The sequence below is a fragment of the Micromys minutus genome (genome assembly GCF_963924665.1).
Source record: "Micromys minutus genome assembly, chromosome: 18".
Taxonomy (NCBI): domain Eukaryota; kingdom Metazoa; phylum Chordata; class Mammalia; order Rodentia; family Muridae; genus Micromys; species Micromys minutus.
Window position 1 is genome coordinate 46427624 of NC_137953.1, and position 16497 is coordinate 46444120.

Sequence of the window (16497 nt, forward strand, 5' to 3'; positions counted from 1 at the left end):
GAGAGAGGGGCCATAGTGCAGCAATACACACCAGTTACACTGGAGTGGGGTCCTGATTCTAAAACATACGGGGACATCCTGCCTTACCACCATGCTGGTTGGCCCCATGATCATCCAGTTACCTGTCAACTGACAGTGACTCAAATCGTTTGCAACATTGTCTCCCAGTGTAGTTCAGAAGGTGACTTGAAAAGCAAGGCCGTGGTCAACACAGTGTAAGGTGGCTCTAGACCATCATTCTGGCTAAGGGAAGGAAGATGCTCTCCAACTATAACAAACACCCACATCAAAAGACCAGTACAAAACAACAGGAGACAAGATAACTCTCAATACTGTATACAGCTTGTGTGCTAAAATTACATCTCGGATATTGTAATGGTTTGTATATGCCTGGCCTAGGGAGTGGCACTGTTGGAGTAGGTATGGCCGTGTGGGCATGGGCTTTAAAACCCTTGTCTTAGCTGCCTGGGAGCCAGTATTCTGCTAGCAGTCTTCAGATGAAGATGTAGAACTCTCAGCTCCTCCTGCACCATGCCTGCTTAGATGCTGCCATGTTCTCACCTTGATGATAATGGACTGAACCTCTGAACCTGTAAACTAGCCCCAGTTAGATGTTGTCATTTATAAGACTTGACTTGGTCAGCAATAAAACCCTAAGACAGATATACCTGGTTAAATAATGCACACTACTAAAGTTAGTATTTCCTGTTTCCTTTTCCTATTATGAGTGGAAAGTACTTGCATTACACCCATAGCTCACATCCAAGCCTTGTGTTCTCAAGTGTTATCCCACGACCATTTCAGAAGGGAGGACTTTAGAGTCTCATCTACTGTAACTGTTTTATCAGCCTTGCTGTTTCTTGAATTCTAAGATGCAGTGAGTTAGTGTTTAATGAACATAGTCTACCTTTTCGGCACCCCCTCCCATATAAATATGAGAACCATTTTAAGTCAATCTTCAATGGCGACTTTAGAAAAAGAACAATGAAAGCTATTTGGAACAGAAATTGTACTGACTTTCTACCACACAGATGCAAGGACTGAGGCCATTTATTAGAACTGATTACCTTGTAAAAAGTCACTAGATCTATTCAGTAAACGAATCAAGTGAGATGAAAATCAGCATTAAAACTGTCTTTATTCTCAGACGTCAATCACTGACTTGTGTTGGTTGGTTTACAGCCTAAGGGATGATACAAGTTTGCTGGGGGAAGGTTAAGTTGCTGGGAAAACAACTCAGTCACAGAGCAGTGAATACCTGTGTGAGGCCCTGGTACTGTGCAAGGAATGAAAAATGAAAAGAAAAAAGAAAAAAAAGGAAGAAAGGGAGGGAAGTGAGGAGGGACAAACGAGAAAATTAATTAAATTAACCTGAGATACAGCTCAGTGGTAGAGAATTCAAAGGATTCTGGGTTCAATCCCCAGTACTACCAAAGCAGAGAGGGAAAACAGAATGACAGACAGACAGAATATGAATATAATTTTGAACAGTAAAGGGTACATTAAACCAGATATGCAAACAAGTTTATTCTCAACTCATCAAAGAGACACTATTGCTACCAGCAGTATATAAGGAATCACTTCTAGGTTTTTTTGTTTTGTTTTGTTTTATTTTTGGCTTAATTTTTATGGTTAAGTCTATGGTATTTACATTTATTAAATTACAGATACAACTACATATATTTAACAAGTACAGCATGATACTGTCAAATATATCTACATTTTTATAAAGGCTAAAGAATCATCAAGTGTTTAAAAATGACTGGGTTTTTCAAAAAGTCATACTCCAAGAACTGTTCCCTGGAAACTTGCTAGAGCAGCATACCCAAGAGGCGATTTTTATTTTAATCTTTAGAAGCCAATGTGAAGTCATTGCGCCAACTCTCCAATGTGCCCACTTTCTGAAGCCCCTGAAGCCACGCCCTGCAGCCCACTTCCTGAAGCTTGCAGCTCAATTCCTGAAGCCATGCCCTGCAGCACCAACCTTGTTATCCTCGAGGTTAATCACTTCCAGGAGGTCATGGTTCTCCAGGCCACGAAGGCTACTGATCTGATTGTGGGACAGATCCAGGTTCTGCAAGGCTTTCAGCTCCTCCAGACCTGTGATGGTCTCAATCTGGTTGTTGCTCTAAAAGAGATAAATACAGTTTGTGTTTTAAAGCAGTGTCTAAGAAAATGTAGTGGCAAATCTTCACATTTGAACATGGGTCCCAAATTCTTTAAAAACAAAAACCAATCAGCTGTTCTCTTCCCACCCCCATTTCTGTCATTCGCCTATCTAAATGTCTACACAAATACCCAAGAAGAAAATCCTAGTTTTCCTATCTAAAAGGCCAGAAGGAAGTATTTTCATTTAGTATCTTAATATTTTCATCTTCAGAATAAACTTTCAAGTCAGTCAGGCACTAAGTTGTATTAGCTTTAAAATGCATGATATGATGATGTTAGTGCTTTGACTTTTCAAATTACTTCATATTTTTAAGATTATCATTTATATAATGTCTTTCTTTCTTTTCTTTCCCCCAAGCACTCCCATATGCCCCTCCTTGCTCTTTTTTCAAATCCATAGCCTCTTTTTTTCCCCCACTAATGTTTACTACAAACATATTGCTTGGGAAGTGAATCCCAAGAGAAGGCTGGTGAGATGGGTTGTCTGTGGGCATGTCCGAGATGGATTATTGAGATTATGCTGGTTGAGGTGGAAGCCCTATCCACTGCGGGCACCAGCATTCCCTAGGCAGAGACTCTAAAGAAAGGGAGCTGAGCACTCCCATACCTGCACCAGTTCACTGCTTCTGTGAGTTCTGTGAATCCCACTGGACATGCTTCCTCAGTCCCACTGTTCCCAGAAACAGTGTAAAAGTCTGGAAGTCAGTGTCGGAGTCTGCTGTTTCAGCTCTTGCGTACTACCTCCTCTTTAGCCTGTGCTAGCCTATAATCACCTCCCTTAACCAAAGGCGTAGGACAGAACTGTGTAGTCCTAATTCTAATATACAAGACCAAGGCATCTCTGTTTTCAGGTCTGAGGAGCTCAGACGTCGTGTAAGAGTTCCAGTATGGGAAAATGCCGAGACTAAATTGGATGAAAATCTAGTCATCAGTAATTCAAACATTAGCATTTCTCAATGAGACTAGGAGGAAGTTTCCCGTACTCAGATGGTTATCCACTTTCTCAGTCTCCACACACTCAGAGCAATAACAGTAATAAGAATCATTTGTGTTTTTGAATGTTTTCTAACATACTCTTCATTATTTGGTTCCTTATTATTATGAAAAAAAAATGTCATAGTAAAATTTAACCTTTGGTTTGAGTCAAAAGTCATAAAAAATAATTTCAAATTTTTGGTTAATATTATGTTTTACTTACCCTTAAAACATTCAAAACCTTTAGGCTGAGTGTGATGATGCAGAGGCAGGTGGCTTTCTGTAAGTTCATAATTACAATTTTCAGCTAATATTATATCTTATCTGGCCTTAAAACATTCTGAACTTTCAGGCTGAGTGAGATGACACAGAGGTACATGGCTCTCTGTAAGTTCAAGGCCAGCCTGGTCTACAGAGGGAGTTCTAGATTATTTAGGACGACATATAGAGACCCTGACTCAAAATAAAAACAAAACAAAATTTAAAAATATTCAAAACTTTCAAGGTTGACTTAAGAACTGAAAAATTAAGTTAACGCATTCCCTTTAATCTGAATATTTTCACTGCCAAATGTTTCATGGCACTCTGAATAGCAAGAGCTCATTTTCATCCTATTCTTCATAAAATTTCATTGGAATAATGAGCGAGATTTGTGCTCACTGGTAACTCTATAGCCCTTAAAATATCATAATAGAATGTTAATAATCTTGAAAGGTAGGTTATAGCCTATGAGGGTTTATTATACTGTTCTTTTTACCTCTATATGTTTGAAAAAAAATGTAATAAAAAGGAAAAACCCCATAACCTTATTTGCCAAAGTGAAATCAAATTTTCCTGTTCAGAGTTCAAAAAAGTTATAAAAAGTGAAAAGAGGAAGGAGACCACGCTGCGTTCGCCATATCAATTTAATGTATTGAAATGAGGGCTCAATCGCTCACATATCCAATTTATAGACAATACACGTTCCCGCAAAGGACTGTGAAGCACTTTCTATGTGCAAGACAGATGTAATATTCTTCAGTGTCCCTGATGGCTTTCAAAGTGGTAGACGGTCTGAGCAGAGCGATACACAGAAAAATTTAATTAGATAGCCCGTGGTCATAAAAGAGAGGAGACTGAGACACGTTGAGAATCACAGGATTGCTGACTGAAAACCAGCTAGGTAGTGCCTTTGTCCAGCACTGAGAACCCAAAGGCTCACTCTTGGGCGTAGACACAAAGTTTCTGGGCACAGTTCCTCCAGCCTCAGTGAATAGCAGGAGAAAAAGAAAAAACCCACCACTTTTAGAGAGAAACTGTTTGAGGTAAGTTAAATTAGAAAACATTCCTCATTTACCAGTGTGTCAGGAAGGACCCAACTGGCTTTTACTTTGACAAAGTGAAGTTCAAGGTTTGCAATACAGTGTCACTGTGTTCTAATAAGGAGGTAGTGGCCACGGGCAAGGCGGGAAGCTCCCCTGCTAGCTTTCAGCGGTCCCAGAGAGGAGAAGGGGCAAGTGCTAGTGGTGGATTGTTCTCACCATGTTGCAGGCTGAATTCTCGTCAACAGCTAAATCATGTTACCTTGTGATTCCATGAGTTAAAAATACTGTCAAGATAAACGCCTGAAGCAAACATGTATTGTTTTTAGTTGTAAGTTTTATTCAAATTTGGGAAAAACAATTCTCGGATTCTCAGAATCTCAGTGAAAATAAGAACATTTTCTGCATTTCCTAGTCCACTTGGGTGCTGGGTATAGGAACTAGAACAACTTATCTCATTTGCCGGCAGAAAAAAAAAATAGTAAAAATGCTAGTGTTGGCGATGGGGGGGGGGCATGTGGTTATCAAAGCGCAGAATAAGAGGAATGCACTGTTTTAATAATAACTGTCCCCCCTTAAACATGGGTCATTCCACTCTACTGCAGGTGAATGGGAATGTCAATACAGACAAGACACGGGGTGGGGTCTGCAGTGGAGGCTCGAGGCTGAAATCAGGTGGCACAGGCAAGATCATCACAAGTTCAAGTCCAGCCTGGTCCTCACAGCAAGTTCCAACCAAAATAGCAAAACCACACACACACACACACACACACAATCACATACACTCACCCTCATGCACACACAGAGAGAGATAGACAGACAGAGAGAGATGAGGAGGAGGAAGGAAGAAGAGAAGGTAAATTTCTGAGAAACTTCAAAATGGGGAGTAAAACAGCAATATGCTAAGAATAGCTCTTTGGATAGTTGGAATTTTCCAATGTGAATGGCTTTATTCTATAACTTCAAGTTTTATATCTAATTTATTTGATTCTCCTTCATTCACATTTGTTAACATGCCTTAGCAGGCAGAGAACACAGAATCTCAGGTGAATTATGAAACCTCTATATGCACGGTAGGGGAATGCCTGCCCTCCGCCCTCACTGAATTCCATGCAGGGCTGAAAGAGTCTTTACACAGCACTTTGAGCTTTAAGAGCCAGATGTCGGTGATCTGTGGCTAAGAATTTCTATGTGTATGTAAACAATGTGCACACAAAGCTGAAAAGATGTCTCAGCAGGTAGGAGCACTGGCTACTTTTCCAGGTTCGATTCCCAGCACCTACATGGTGGCTCACAACAGTCTGTAACTCCAGTTCCAGGGGATTCTACACCCTCTTCTTGCCTCCCTGGGCACTGGGCATGAAAGTGGTATGCAGATATTCATGCAGGCAAAAGACTCATACATATAAATTTTTTTTAATTTTAAATGAAAAAATGTACACATAACCCAATACACAGTTTCATGTTTAACACCCTCCTATGAGAAAAAACCTAAGCAATACTAAGAGACAAGCCTCTATGAAATGTTCCCCGCCCATGCTGTGTTGGGTGTAATGAAGGCCAAGAGAGCCTAAAGCTGAGAGGGAAGAGAAAAGGAAGAAGAATCCTGTAAATAAACAACATCAGCACTCTCTCTGTTACCAGTAACCCATAGTGTTAATTTATAAGTATCACGTGTATCTTTGAGACTCTTGGGTCTTAGTAGTGAACATTCTACATTTGCCTTTGAATTTTGGTCGTGTGGCATGCCAGAGGGCTTTAAAAAAGACACTTTCTTTGGGAAATTGCAAGCAGATGGAATCTGATGGAAGCTAAGCTTTTATTCTCAGCACAACTTCCAACATCTAGAGCAAGAGACTAGCACAGATTTGTGTAAGACAGGCCTGCGCTCAGTGTCTAGGAAGCATTTTGTGGTCCATTTGCATCCAATAAAGTGTGAGCAACAATAACAAGCTTGCTATGCTCAGATGTTATTTTCACCAATACAACATATATACTAAAAACTACTTGTTAAAATATACCTTCTTCCACAGCATAGAAAATCAATTGTCTCCGGTTTTTTTTTTTTCACCTTAGATACCAAATATGAAACTGGCTTTACTTGAACATCAACTATTGATCACACATATACAAAGAGACACACAGAGACAGAGCAAGAGAGGGAGAGGGAAAGTGGAGAAGAAGGAGAAGGGGGGGAGGCAGGGAGAGGAGGAGGGAAAGAGAAGCATGCATGCACACCAGACACCCCAAGGAGCAAAGGAAAATTCTAAGCAGTCGTAATTCATATACTTCTACAAAGAATGATACCATATCATACTCACCAGAGAAAGCACTTTGATGGGTAATGCCCCTAAGCCATTGATTGCTGTGATCTTGTTGCCAGCCAGACTCAGGTGGGTCAGGCTGATGCAGTTCTCCAGCCCGGTGATTTCTTCAATCTCGTTGTCTGTACGTGATAACTATGTTTAAGGGAAATGTTATTCAAAGTCTGAGGGCCTGGAGTTCAATCCCTAGGTCCCACATGGTGGAAGTGGAGAAACAATTCCTAAAAATGGTCCTTTGACATCCACCCAAGCACCTTGGAAAACACACACACATGCACACGCACACTAAATCAGTGTTAAATTATCACTAGAAAAATCAGACAAGAGTTTAAATAAAGAAATATTATATGCCCCACATAGGATAAGCCCTAAATCTTGACGTGTTTTTCATATAAAATGTCAATTGTAAAAATGTTAAAGGTATAGCATGTGTATCTCCATGTGACTCATGGTGCTTCCCTCAGGCAGGAATTTGGAAGACAGGCTGATCCTACAGAGACAACATGAATGGGGCTTTATGGGAAGACTACCACCCTCTCCCAGAAGGGGACAGTCCCTCCACCTCATACTGGCTTCTCTTCTCCCATTCAAATACAGAAAGCTGGACGTTTCTAACATCACCATTTGTTGTTTCTGTTCTCGCTGGTCACATTTTAAGTTTATCTTGTGCCCAAACTGCAGTCCAAAGCCGAGTGGTGTAGTCACTGGTGAACCACTGGCTCCAGTGGAAAGTTTTAAACCCATGATCACACAGACAGCTCTTGTTAAACCCAGTGAGTCACGAAACAGAACGAAAATTCGTTAAGTGAAGGAAGGGGGCTTGGGAAGACAGGAGTGACAGGGAGATGAGAGGGGCGTGGTTAAGAAGAGGCAGGGTAAGTATATACATGCACGCTGTCAAAGATCAGTTTTAATTGTTCTAAAAAGGGTGTGAAAGAGCTATTCTTCTGATTAAAAGGCACACATATCATCACCAAATTACAACCACATGGGGACAAGGAATCACATCCTCTCTTTTAGCATAGAAATGGTTAACTCGTGGCTAGGACTGAATTTAAAAAGGTCTGTACAGGGAAAGAGATAGATAAGAAAACTGGACAAAGACATATTACCAAATGTAGCAGAAATTTCTAGGTCTCCCTTATTAGTCCCGGATCCCACTCATGGGCAGAAACACAATTTTTGCAGTGGCCAATATGCCATCTACAATCTTCTATGGGCAAGGTCTCTGCCAAAACAACCACACAAACTCACAAACACTAGCTAGCTAAACAATGACTTTGGATATAAAACAAAGGCCAGCTCTTTGTAAGTATGGACTCTCCTAAAAGATAAACATAAAATATAGGAAATAAGAGATTAGATTATCTCACACAGCTATGTATGACATATCTTTGCAGGGAGCAATCTTTGGCAACAAAAACTAAGCCATGGAAACTTCAAACAGCCATCTGCTCAGCATCAGGGGAACAGAGTACCTAAACCTGTTTCAGAACACTAGTCCTGGAAGCTCTTTCCCACCAAGAGGAGGATGCCCCAAAGCCCAGCAGAGTAAATGGATTCAGTGAGCAGGCAAGGGTGAGGAGCTCAAAGACAGGAATCCTAGCAGTGGCATGGTGTCAGGAAGCTTGTTTCTGAGACTCCAGATGCTGCCTCAACTCCCCTGGTACCTCTGGAAAGGTGAGCCTTGCTGTAACCACAGCCCAGGCTCCAGCAGGTCCCACTCAATGCTCAGGGTGTTTTTGCAAAGAGGAAGGGATCTAACAAGCACTCCTGTTGAGAACAGTGCACGTTTCCTAACATTGTCTCCCACCTCCCATGTCTCGCTCCCCATGACACAGAAGGACCTGCAGGAACCCTAGGTTAGGCTCACAGGTGAAGGATATGATGGCCCTGCGCCTGCATAGATCCCACACCCTTTCATTCAATCAACCACGTAATGAAAGCCTTGATGCAAAAACGGCACGAGTGCCTCGAAGTCCTAATGACTCTTCTTTTGTCATTGTTCCCTAACAATATGGCATAACAACGTTTGAGACAGCATCTAACTCATTATACACAAGGATTTGAGCATCCGTGGCGTGGGCATCGGAGGAGTCCTGGAACACACTCCCTGGGAATGGCCACACTCTTCATTGTCACCAGTTTCTTCCCCCTGCTTATTCCAACAGTCACATTAAGTGTCACTACCTGTGGTGATTGCAATCAGTACATGACTGGGTTGTGGCGAGCCACACCTTCCCAGGCACCTTCAGCTCTTTCATCTCCCGTGTCTTACTCTTGGGCCCTTTGTGGAGAGCTTCTTGCCCTTCTTCCTAATATTATCATTTCATGTTCTTTCAGAGGTCTTGGGAGTTGCTGATAAGAAGAAGTACAATCTGATAAGTCACTAAACTATTCCCATGAATTAGCTTAATGGATTAATCCTCTTAGGTGCTTTATAATATTAAAAGAGGGCTATCAGGAGAAAGATGCCAAGAACTGACAATCATCACGGTTGCTTTCTAGTTCTGAAGTTTTACCATGTTTGTGAATAAATCATTTTCAGTGGAATTTTAGATTGTTCTGGAAACCAAGTGAAGGAGCCCTGTGGCGCTTAAGCATAACTTCCCGGCCGAGGTCCAAGGAACCCAACAATATATTTTTACATTCCGGCAACGCTGTCAGTAGTTCATAAACACTTGACATGAATTATTCACTAGCTCAGCATTTGCTCTTATTCATTTGTCTGCAATCATAAAATATGGTTTGGGTGTACAGAAAACAGTTACTGGGAAACAATGCTGAAATCCATCATGATTCTCTTAGTGGAGAGACCCGTGATGACGGCTTTAATCACAACCAAGCCCGAGAGATCTCTGCCACCTTACCCGGGAAAAATGGTCCTTGCCACCCACCAGAGTGAATCTCGAGGAGGAAGGAAATGTGCATATCACGGAAATGGTGGCATTATAAAAGTAGTAATTGCTCAATGCATTGCAAACTGAGCAAACCAATAGGGTTCAGAATAGTCAGCTCTAATCCGCTGTTTACCAGGTAGCTCCAGAAAGGTGACGACCTTCCTGGGTCTCCTGCGCCTCTTCCATAAAATACATAAAATAATGATGAGTCTGGGCGACCTTGAAAATCCTGTCTAGATTTTAAATCCTACAAATCATGTTTTTAATTTAACAAGCAGTCCAGGCGTGTGGGGAAAAGAATAAACTATACCTTTACTGATAGTAAGTGCATTTACTTTATCTACCTTGACTCGATTCTCATCTTGTAATTTAGGATGGTTGTCAATTAATTATCGATTATCTACCCAGGGAAGGACAAAATAATCTAACAGTGACAAACTGAAAAGCTGACACCTTAGAGTTGACAGCAGTTCAAGATGTTAACATGAACTACTATGGTCACTTTATATTACAAGCACAGTTGGTTTAAATTATTTTCAAATGACTCAGTGAAGAGTGTCCAGGCTTTGGGGCTGAAGAGATGGCTCATGGTAAAGAACATGTACTGCTTTTACAGAAGACCCGAGTTTGGTGCCCAGCACCCACATCAGACAGCTCACAACCGTCTATAACTCCAGTTGTAGAGTATCCAACACCCTCTTCTGGCCTCTGTGGACACTGCACACATGTGATGCACAAACAGAAAAGCAGGTACACACACATGCATGCGCACACAAAGAAAGAGAAATCCAGTTTTTAATTCTTAGATTAAATAGATTGTTAAGCTTATTTTTACTTTTAAAATTTTAAGGGGGAAGGGACATTGGCTCTGTTGTAGAACAGTAGCCTAGCATATACAAGACCCTGAACTTCAGTTCTAAAATGTGCATGCACACACACACACACACACACACACACACACACCAAACCACACATCTCTCCTATTTGATCTGCACATCCCTCTACTATGTCTTTCTCCCCTTTGTACATAAATTGTATTTACTTTTATTAAAAATCATCTCTGGGATAGAGAGTTGGCTCATTGGTTAAGAGAACTTGTTGCTCTTGCAGAGAACCCAGGTTCAATTCCTGGTACTGCCTGGAAGCTAACAAACATCCGTGACTCTAATTCCAGGAGATACATCACCCTCTTCTGACCTCCATGGGCACCATGAATGCACACAGTGTACATACGTACGTGTAGGCAGAATATTCACAGACATTCAAGTAAAATAAGGTCTAAGAAGAGTTTTTAAATATCCCTCTCTGCAAACCAGTGCCACCCTTGCTCCAGCCACTGCTGTAACACTCACGATCACCAGACAGTAGCATAGTTTATGTACAGCCTCTCTTCTTGGTGCACACTTAGTATGTGTTCAATCTTGCGGTGACAGCCAACACCACTCTTCTGCAAGCCTCCGGGCACCCACCTGATCTACTCTGCAGAAGTCAGAGGTGCCAGGTCCTAGTGAATGTGGATACTCACCTTTATAAGAGAACACGCAGCTGTTTCTCCAAGAAGATGAGCTACTTTCAGAAGCACAGACTAGTTACAGAGAGGGCCTCTCACTCTGTGTGCTTGCCGGCAGCTGGCGTTTTTAGTGTGCTTAGGATACCTTTGTAGAGAGCACACACGGGGAGAACCCCTTGTTTCCAGTTTCCTGGGTTGTACTGTGAGAAAGTATTAGTCTGGAAGCTGCACAGATGCCTAAAGGCATCTGTCACCAGGTTTGATGACTTGAGTTGGATCCCTGAGACCCACAAGGGGGAAGAGAACTGACGCCCAAATTGTCCTCTGACCTCCAGGCAGACACTTGGCTGTGTTGTGTGCACACAAACAGGCGTGCATGCAAAACAAATTATAGAATGTAATAAAAAAATTTAAAGAGTGATAGATTTCATCATTTTCTCAAAACTGTTACTTACATTTATAGAATTTCTAATATTAAACTATTTGCATAATGGCTCAAGAAGAGTGCTTTGTTTTGGCTATTTGTCTCTGTGGCTTTTCAAACCGTTTTTCAAACATGTTCTTCAAACATGATATGCTCTACCCGCCTATGTTCTGGATTTCCACTGATCTTGATAAAACAATCACTTCTCTTTGTATGCCAGGGGTGAGACCCGACTGCTCTGTCGAATGTCAACATTTAAAAAGAAAGCCTAGTCTCTTTCTGTATGATGTCACTATATTATTGGCATTTATAGAGTGCTGACGCTTTACTTTTGCACACAGAAAGCTAGATTTATTTTTTTTAAAAAAATCAAAACCCTCCTGATAGAAATGATTTGAGTCTTCAGTGAGAGACTTGCTGCCTTTGGCGATTCTGGGCTGCACACTGAAGAGATCTTTCTGGGGTGACCATTCTCCAAACCCGACTCTATGCTGCTCTTTGGGTACCTGAGGCCCGGGGAGGGCCTCTGAGTGCTGAGTCTCTTCTGTCAGGCAAGGCTCTAGGGTACAGTCAGCTGCTTAGCTTTCATGTGTACTCAAACTGTGTAGCTACTTGGTTCAAACAGGCCTTAGGCAGAGCCCAGGGATCTGGATTTCTAGACAGTTCCCGGCTATGCTATGCTGGTCACGGTGGGCAGCACACTCTTCCTCGGAGCCAGAGATGAGTGGATTTCTGAACCAGGGGCTTCTGAACTCCCATTCTCTGAATGTTCGGTACACATGATCAAGCATGACGCCAAGGCTGGATAGGAAGGTGTTGTGTACGTGTGTGCCTCTGATTTGCCATGGAAACATTTTGTTTAAATTCTTATCTGGTGTCTCCACTGGGCTAATCAGGAGCATCATACAACTTGTTCATTCACCAATTACTGTCGTCTGTAAGTCTAAAAGGGAGTGTGGCTGTGTTCTAACACTCCACATATAAGAAAGACTTTCTCTACAAAACACATCTCCAAGATCATCTCTTCTGCAATCTCAGACTTACACAAACAGGCTGCTGCCTCATCCCTGGAATGATACACTCAGGGGTAATCAACTCATGCTCCATTCTGCCTGCCCCTCCCCGAATTCTCAATTGGAGAGGAAGATACTTGCTGAGCAACAGAAGGCATTGCTCTCTTATTACCCAGAGAACATCAGTCCCCGGTGTAAAGAAGACTCAAGCTCATTAGAGCCACAGGTCCTCAGTTAACTCCTTAGGCCCCACAAGCTGAAGTTGGCATTCTGTTTGCATGGGAGCCTGACTCGTGCAACGCATACATGCACATCCCCAATGGGACCTGCACATCAAAAACTGAGCTTTTCTTTTAAGTTAAACATGTTTTAAATATACTCAAAGGGCTGGAGGTCTAGGTCTGTGGTAGAGCACTTAACCAAACATGTCCCCCAATGCAGATAGATAGATAGATAGATAGATAGATAGATAGATAGATAGATAGGTAGATAGATAGACAGATAGATAGACAGACAGAAAAACAGACAGATAGGTAGATGATTGATAGATAGATGATAGATAGGTAGGTAGATGATTGATTGGTAGGTAGGTAGATAGATAGATAGATAGATAGATAGATAGATAGATAGATAGATAAAATACTAAGACACTTTGCTTTATTTAAGAGCAGAGGTATGAACTCCTCTGTAGAATAACTACAAATTTTCTTGATGATAAATCCAGATTTTAAGATTCTGAATTTATATATTTATATAAGGCAAAAGCTTAAGTAAATTTGAAGAAACATGTTCTTTACACAGAATTTTTTTCGTTCTAGAATCAAGAACAATGTTTGTTTTATGACTGCCTTAGTTCCGTGAGTCACGCTCTTTCGGAATTCACTTCTATGGTGTCTTTCCATGTCGTCTCTAACAATGGGTCGCCATCGTCTCCCTTCCCACACTCAAAGGATACTGTCCAAAATCAGTTGAGAGAGAGTATGGTATGCTGACAGGTCATACATTTCAGAAATCTGGTTGAAGGAGAAATCCACCTTCTGGTGACAAAGAGAGAAAGAAGGTTACATGTTGTCTGGCTCTCTACAGTGTTTAACAGCAGAAAGGAAGGTGTGCTCCTGGACGCACACTTAGAACTGACTCCTCCAGGTGCACTAGAGTCAAGTCTTCATTCCCCGGATTCCCCTCTGTCCTTTCTTGTTGGTTTCTTTGCTTTTTCTCTGTCTTTTCTAACCTGGACGCTATAACTGTCACCACCTTGAGAGGGATCTGAGGAGGAAAGTCTCCTCCACGGTCCAGAGGATGGATCCACAATCTGATTCTCCCTCTCCCTCCCGCCCCTCTCCTCCAAGGTCTCACTCACTGAGAAGACCAGGCTGGCTTCGAACTCAGAGCTATGCCTGTCTCTGTCTGGTGTGCTGGGATTAAAGGCATGAGCCACCATGCCCCACCCACTCTCTCTTCAGCTGTATTTAAACTCCCTTGCTCTGCCTTCAGGAATTAGTTCAGTTTCACGCACAGCATCATGTTCCCAATTTTCTCTAATACCCAATAGACCGCATTCACTTCCCCTAAGTGCATGCACATCTTCTGTTCGCCAGACATTGTCACACGCCACCCCTGACTGCCTGGGCAGCGGTCCTTATGACCTCAGGCTTAGCTTAATATCCTTTCTCAAAACATTTGTCAGCAACATATGTTGACCCTAGACTAGAATGAGACTACAAACTAACCAATTAAATAATAGCTTTGCTACTTTCATTTACTGCCCCCCCAAAAAAAAAAAAACTTTTTAAAAAAAGGCAAGAAAATGCAAGAATTTTAAAACAATACATTGGACACTCCATGCAGATGTTACAATCTCATTCTGGAAGGTCTTCAGGCAGATACTGAATAAACACAGTCCTTCTTGTGCCCTTTAAATCCACTTCCTCCCAAAACTGACTAAGATATTAGTTTCCTGGACTAAATCCTAGAAAGCAGTGTAAGGCAAGAGTAGACAGTGGTCAGTTACGTCACCGGAAGAGAGAGCTACACAGTTACACAGTCAGTGAGCGTACGTACGCATGCCTTCGTCAAGGTTGGGGACACCATGCCTTCTATGTACCAGTGATACTGGGCTTTTGGGCAATGTAAAAAGGTTATTGTTTTTCTGTGACTCCCATTGAGACCTACAGCTCATAGAACACACTCACCAAATTAAATGAACAGTTTCACCTACTAAGAGCAAAATGTTTGAAAATAGTTGTTTATCTTCCGTGTGTAAATGTGCCTGTCTGCTCTCCCACGTGTATCATGTAGAAGCGTGGTACCCACAGCAGCCAGAAGGCGGCATCAAATCCCCTGGAACAGGGATTAACAGCCTTTTTCCGAGCCATTATGTGGAGCTGGGAATCAAACCCAGGTCCTCTCTGCATGAGAAGTGTGTGCTCTTAACCACTGAACCAGCTCTTCAGCCCTGGGATCAAACTGTGTTAAGAAACACAAACAAGTACAAAGGAAATGCAGGCTTTCTTTTGTTGGTGGTGCAAGCCTCACCAATATTAAAAAGAAGCCAATCTTCTCAAGTGTGAGAGAGAGTTCCATTTCAGCTTGGTTTATAGAAAACGGTGGACTCTTAGTGGCTCTTCTGTCTCCCCCCACAGATTAACCATTTTGTGCTTTGGTGTTTCCAGTCACAGATGGACCAGTATCAACTGGCTCACAGCATTGTTGGACTAAATAAGATAATGCATTGAAACCAGCAGAAAGCCTAGCGTGGGGCAGACCTCACAGGCACCCTAGCGTGGGGCAGACCTCACAGGCACCCTAGTGTGAGGCAGACCTCACAGGCACCCTAGCTGGGACAGACCTCACAGGTACCCTAGTGTGAGGCAGACCTCACAGGCACCCTAGTGTGAGGCAGACCTCACAGGCAGTCTGGCGCACAGCAAGCACCTTTCTGGGAGACGGGATCGGAATTCTCCAAGAAGTTAGTTCCCTGGAGATGGAACACGTGGTTTGTTTGGTTGATTTGTAAGGTCTTCTGGAGAGGGGGTCAGGGTGAGAAGAAAGTCCTAGAATAACTTCTGAGGGAAAGGTCAGGCTTCTCCTGTAAGCTAACTTTCCTGGGATGTAAAGCAGAGAGGCAGGCTGAGGAGACTGAGTTATTAACTCTGCAAATGCAGCTCTGGAAGTGCTCAGAGCCCCTGTTGAGTACAGAAGGCTCTAAGGGAGCCTCTCTGAACAAAGGAATGCTGCCCAGGCAATAAATGGGGGTGGGGATGCAGAGAATGTCTGTGTGTGTGTGTGTGTGTGTGTGTGTGTGTGTGTGTGTGTGTGTGTGTATGTGTGTCTGTGTGTGTGCATATACGTGCATATGTGTGTATGTGTGCAAGGTATGTGCCTGTGTGTGTGTGTGTGTGTGTGTGTGTTTGTGTGTGTGTTGATCAAAGCAGAATGACAAAATGACTCAAAACTACAGACGTGACCACAGTGTTCTGACATCAGTATGGAGGATGCCAAATTCTTGATTTCAAATAATCTTTCATTTTGGTTCAGGCAGAAGCAGAAGAATTTGGACCTAAGTTAACTAAGTTTATGAACAAAATAGATGTATAATAAAACGTAAGAGTTGTTGTTTGTTCATTCCTCAAAATAATGTTAAATATAATAGTTAAATATTATTTAAAGAACAAAATAATGGTTTTGTTAAATACTTGAGTCCAACAGAAGAAAACTTAGACCATGTTCTCGGGCAATGGTTCTCAAATTGGTGAGACTTCTCATCTGGGAGCCATTTAGCAAGTCCAAAACCCCAGGCCTTTCCTTGAGCCTCTTACATCAGGTATTCTGGCAATGGGACCCACACCCTACTAAGTCTCCCAGTTCCCTAGGTGACTCCA

General features: G+C 42.2%; 1 protein-coding gene across 3 annotated transcripts in view; it reads right to left on the reverse strand.

Moving 5' to 3' along the window:
- LRGUK (leucine rich repeats and guanylate kinase domain containing) overlaps nt 1-16497 on the reverse strand; it is a gene marked incomplete at both ends in the record, with an annotated part of 99494 nt that overhangs the window by 67355 nt on the left and 15642 nt on the right. For all 3 annotated transcript variants that reach the window (XM_080932239.1, XM_080932238.1, XM_080932237.1), the window contains 3 exons: nt 1985-2128; nt 6767-6891; nt 13572-13653. In XM_080932239.1, the coding sequence (XP_080788365.1) occupies nt 1985-2128; nt 6767-6891; nt 13572-13653 (351 nt within the window). The remainder of the gene's footprint in view (nt 1-1984; nt 2129-6766; nt 6892-13571; nt 13654-16497) is intronic.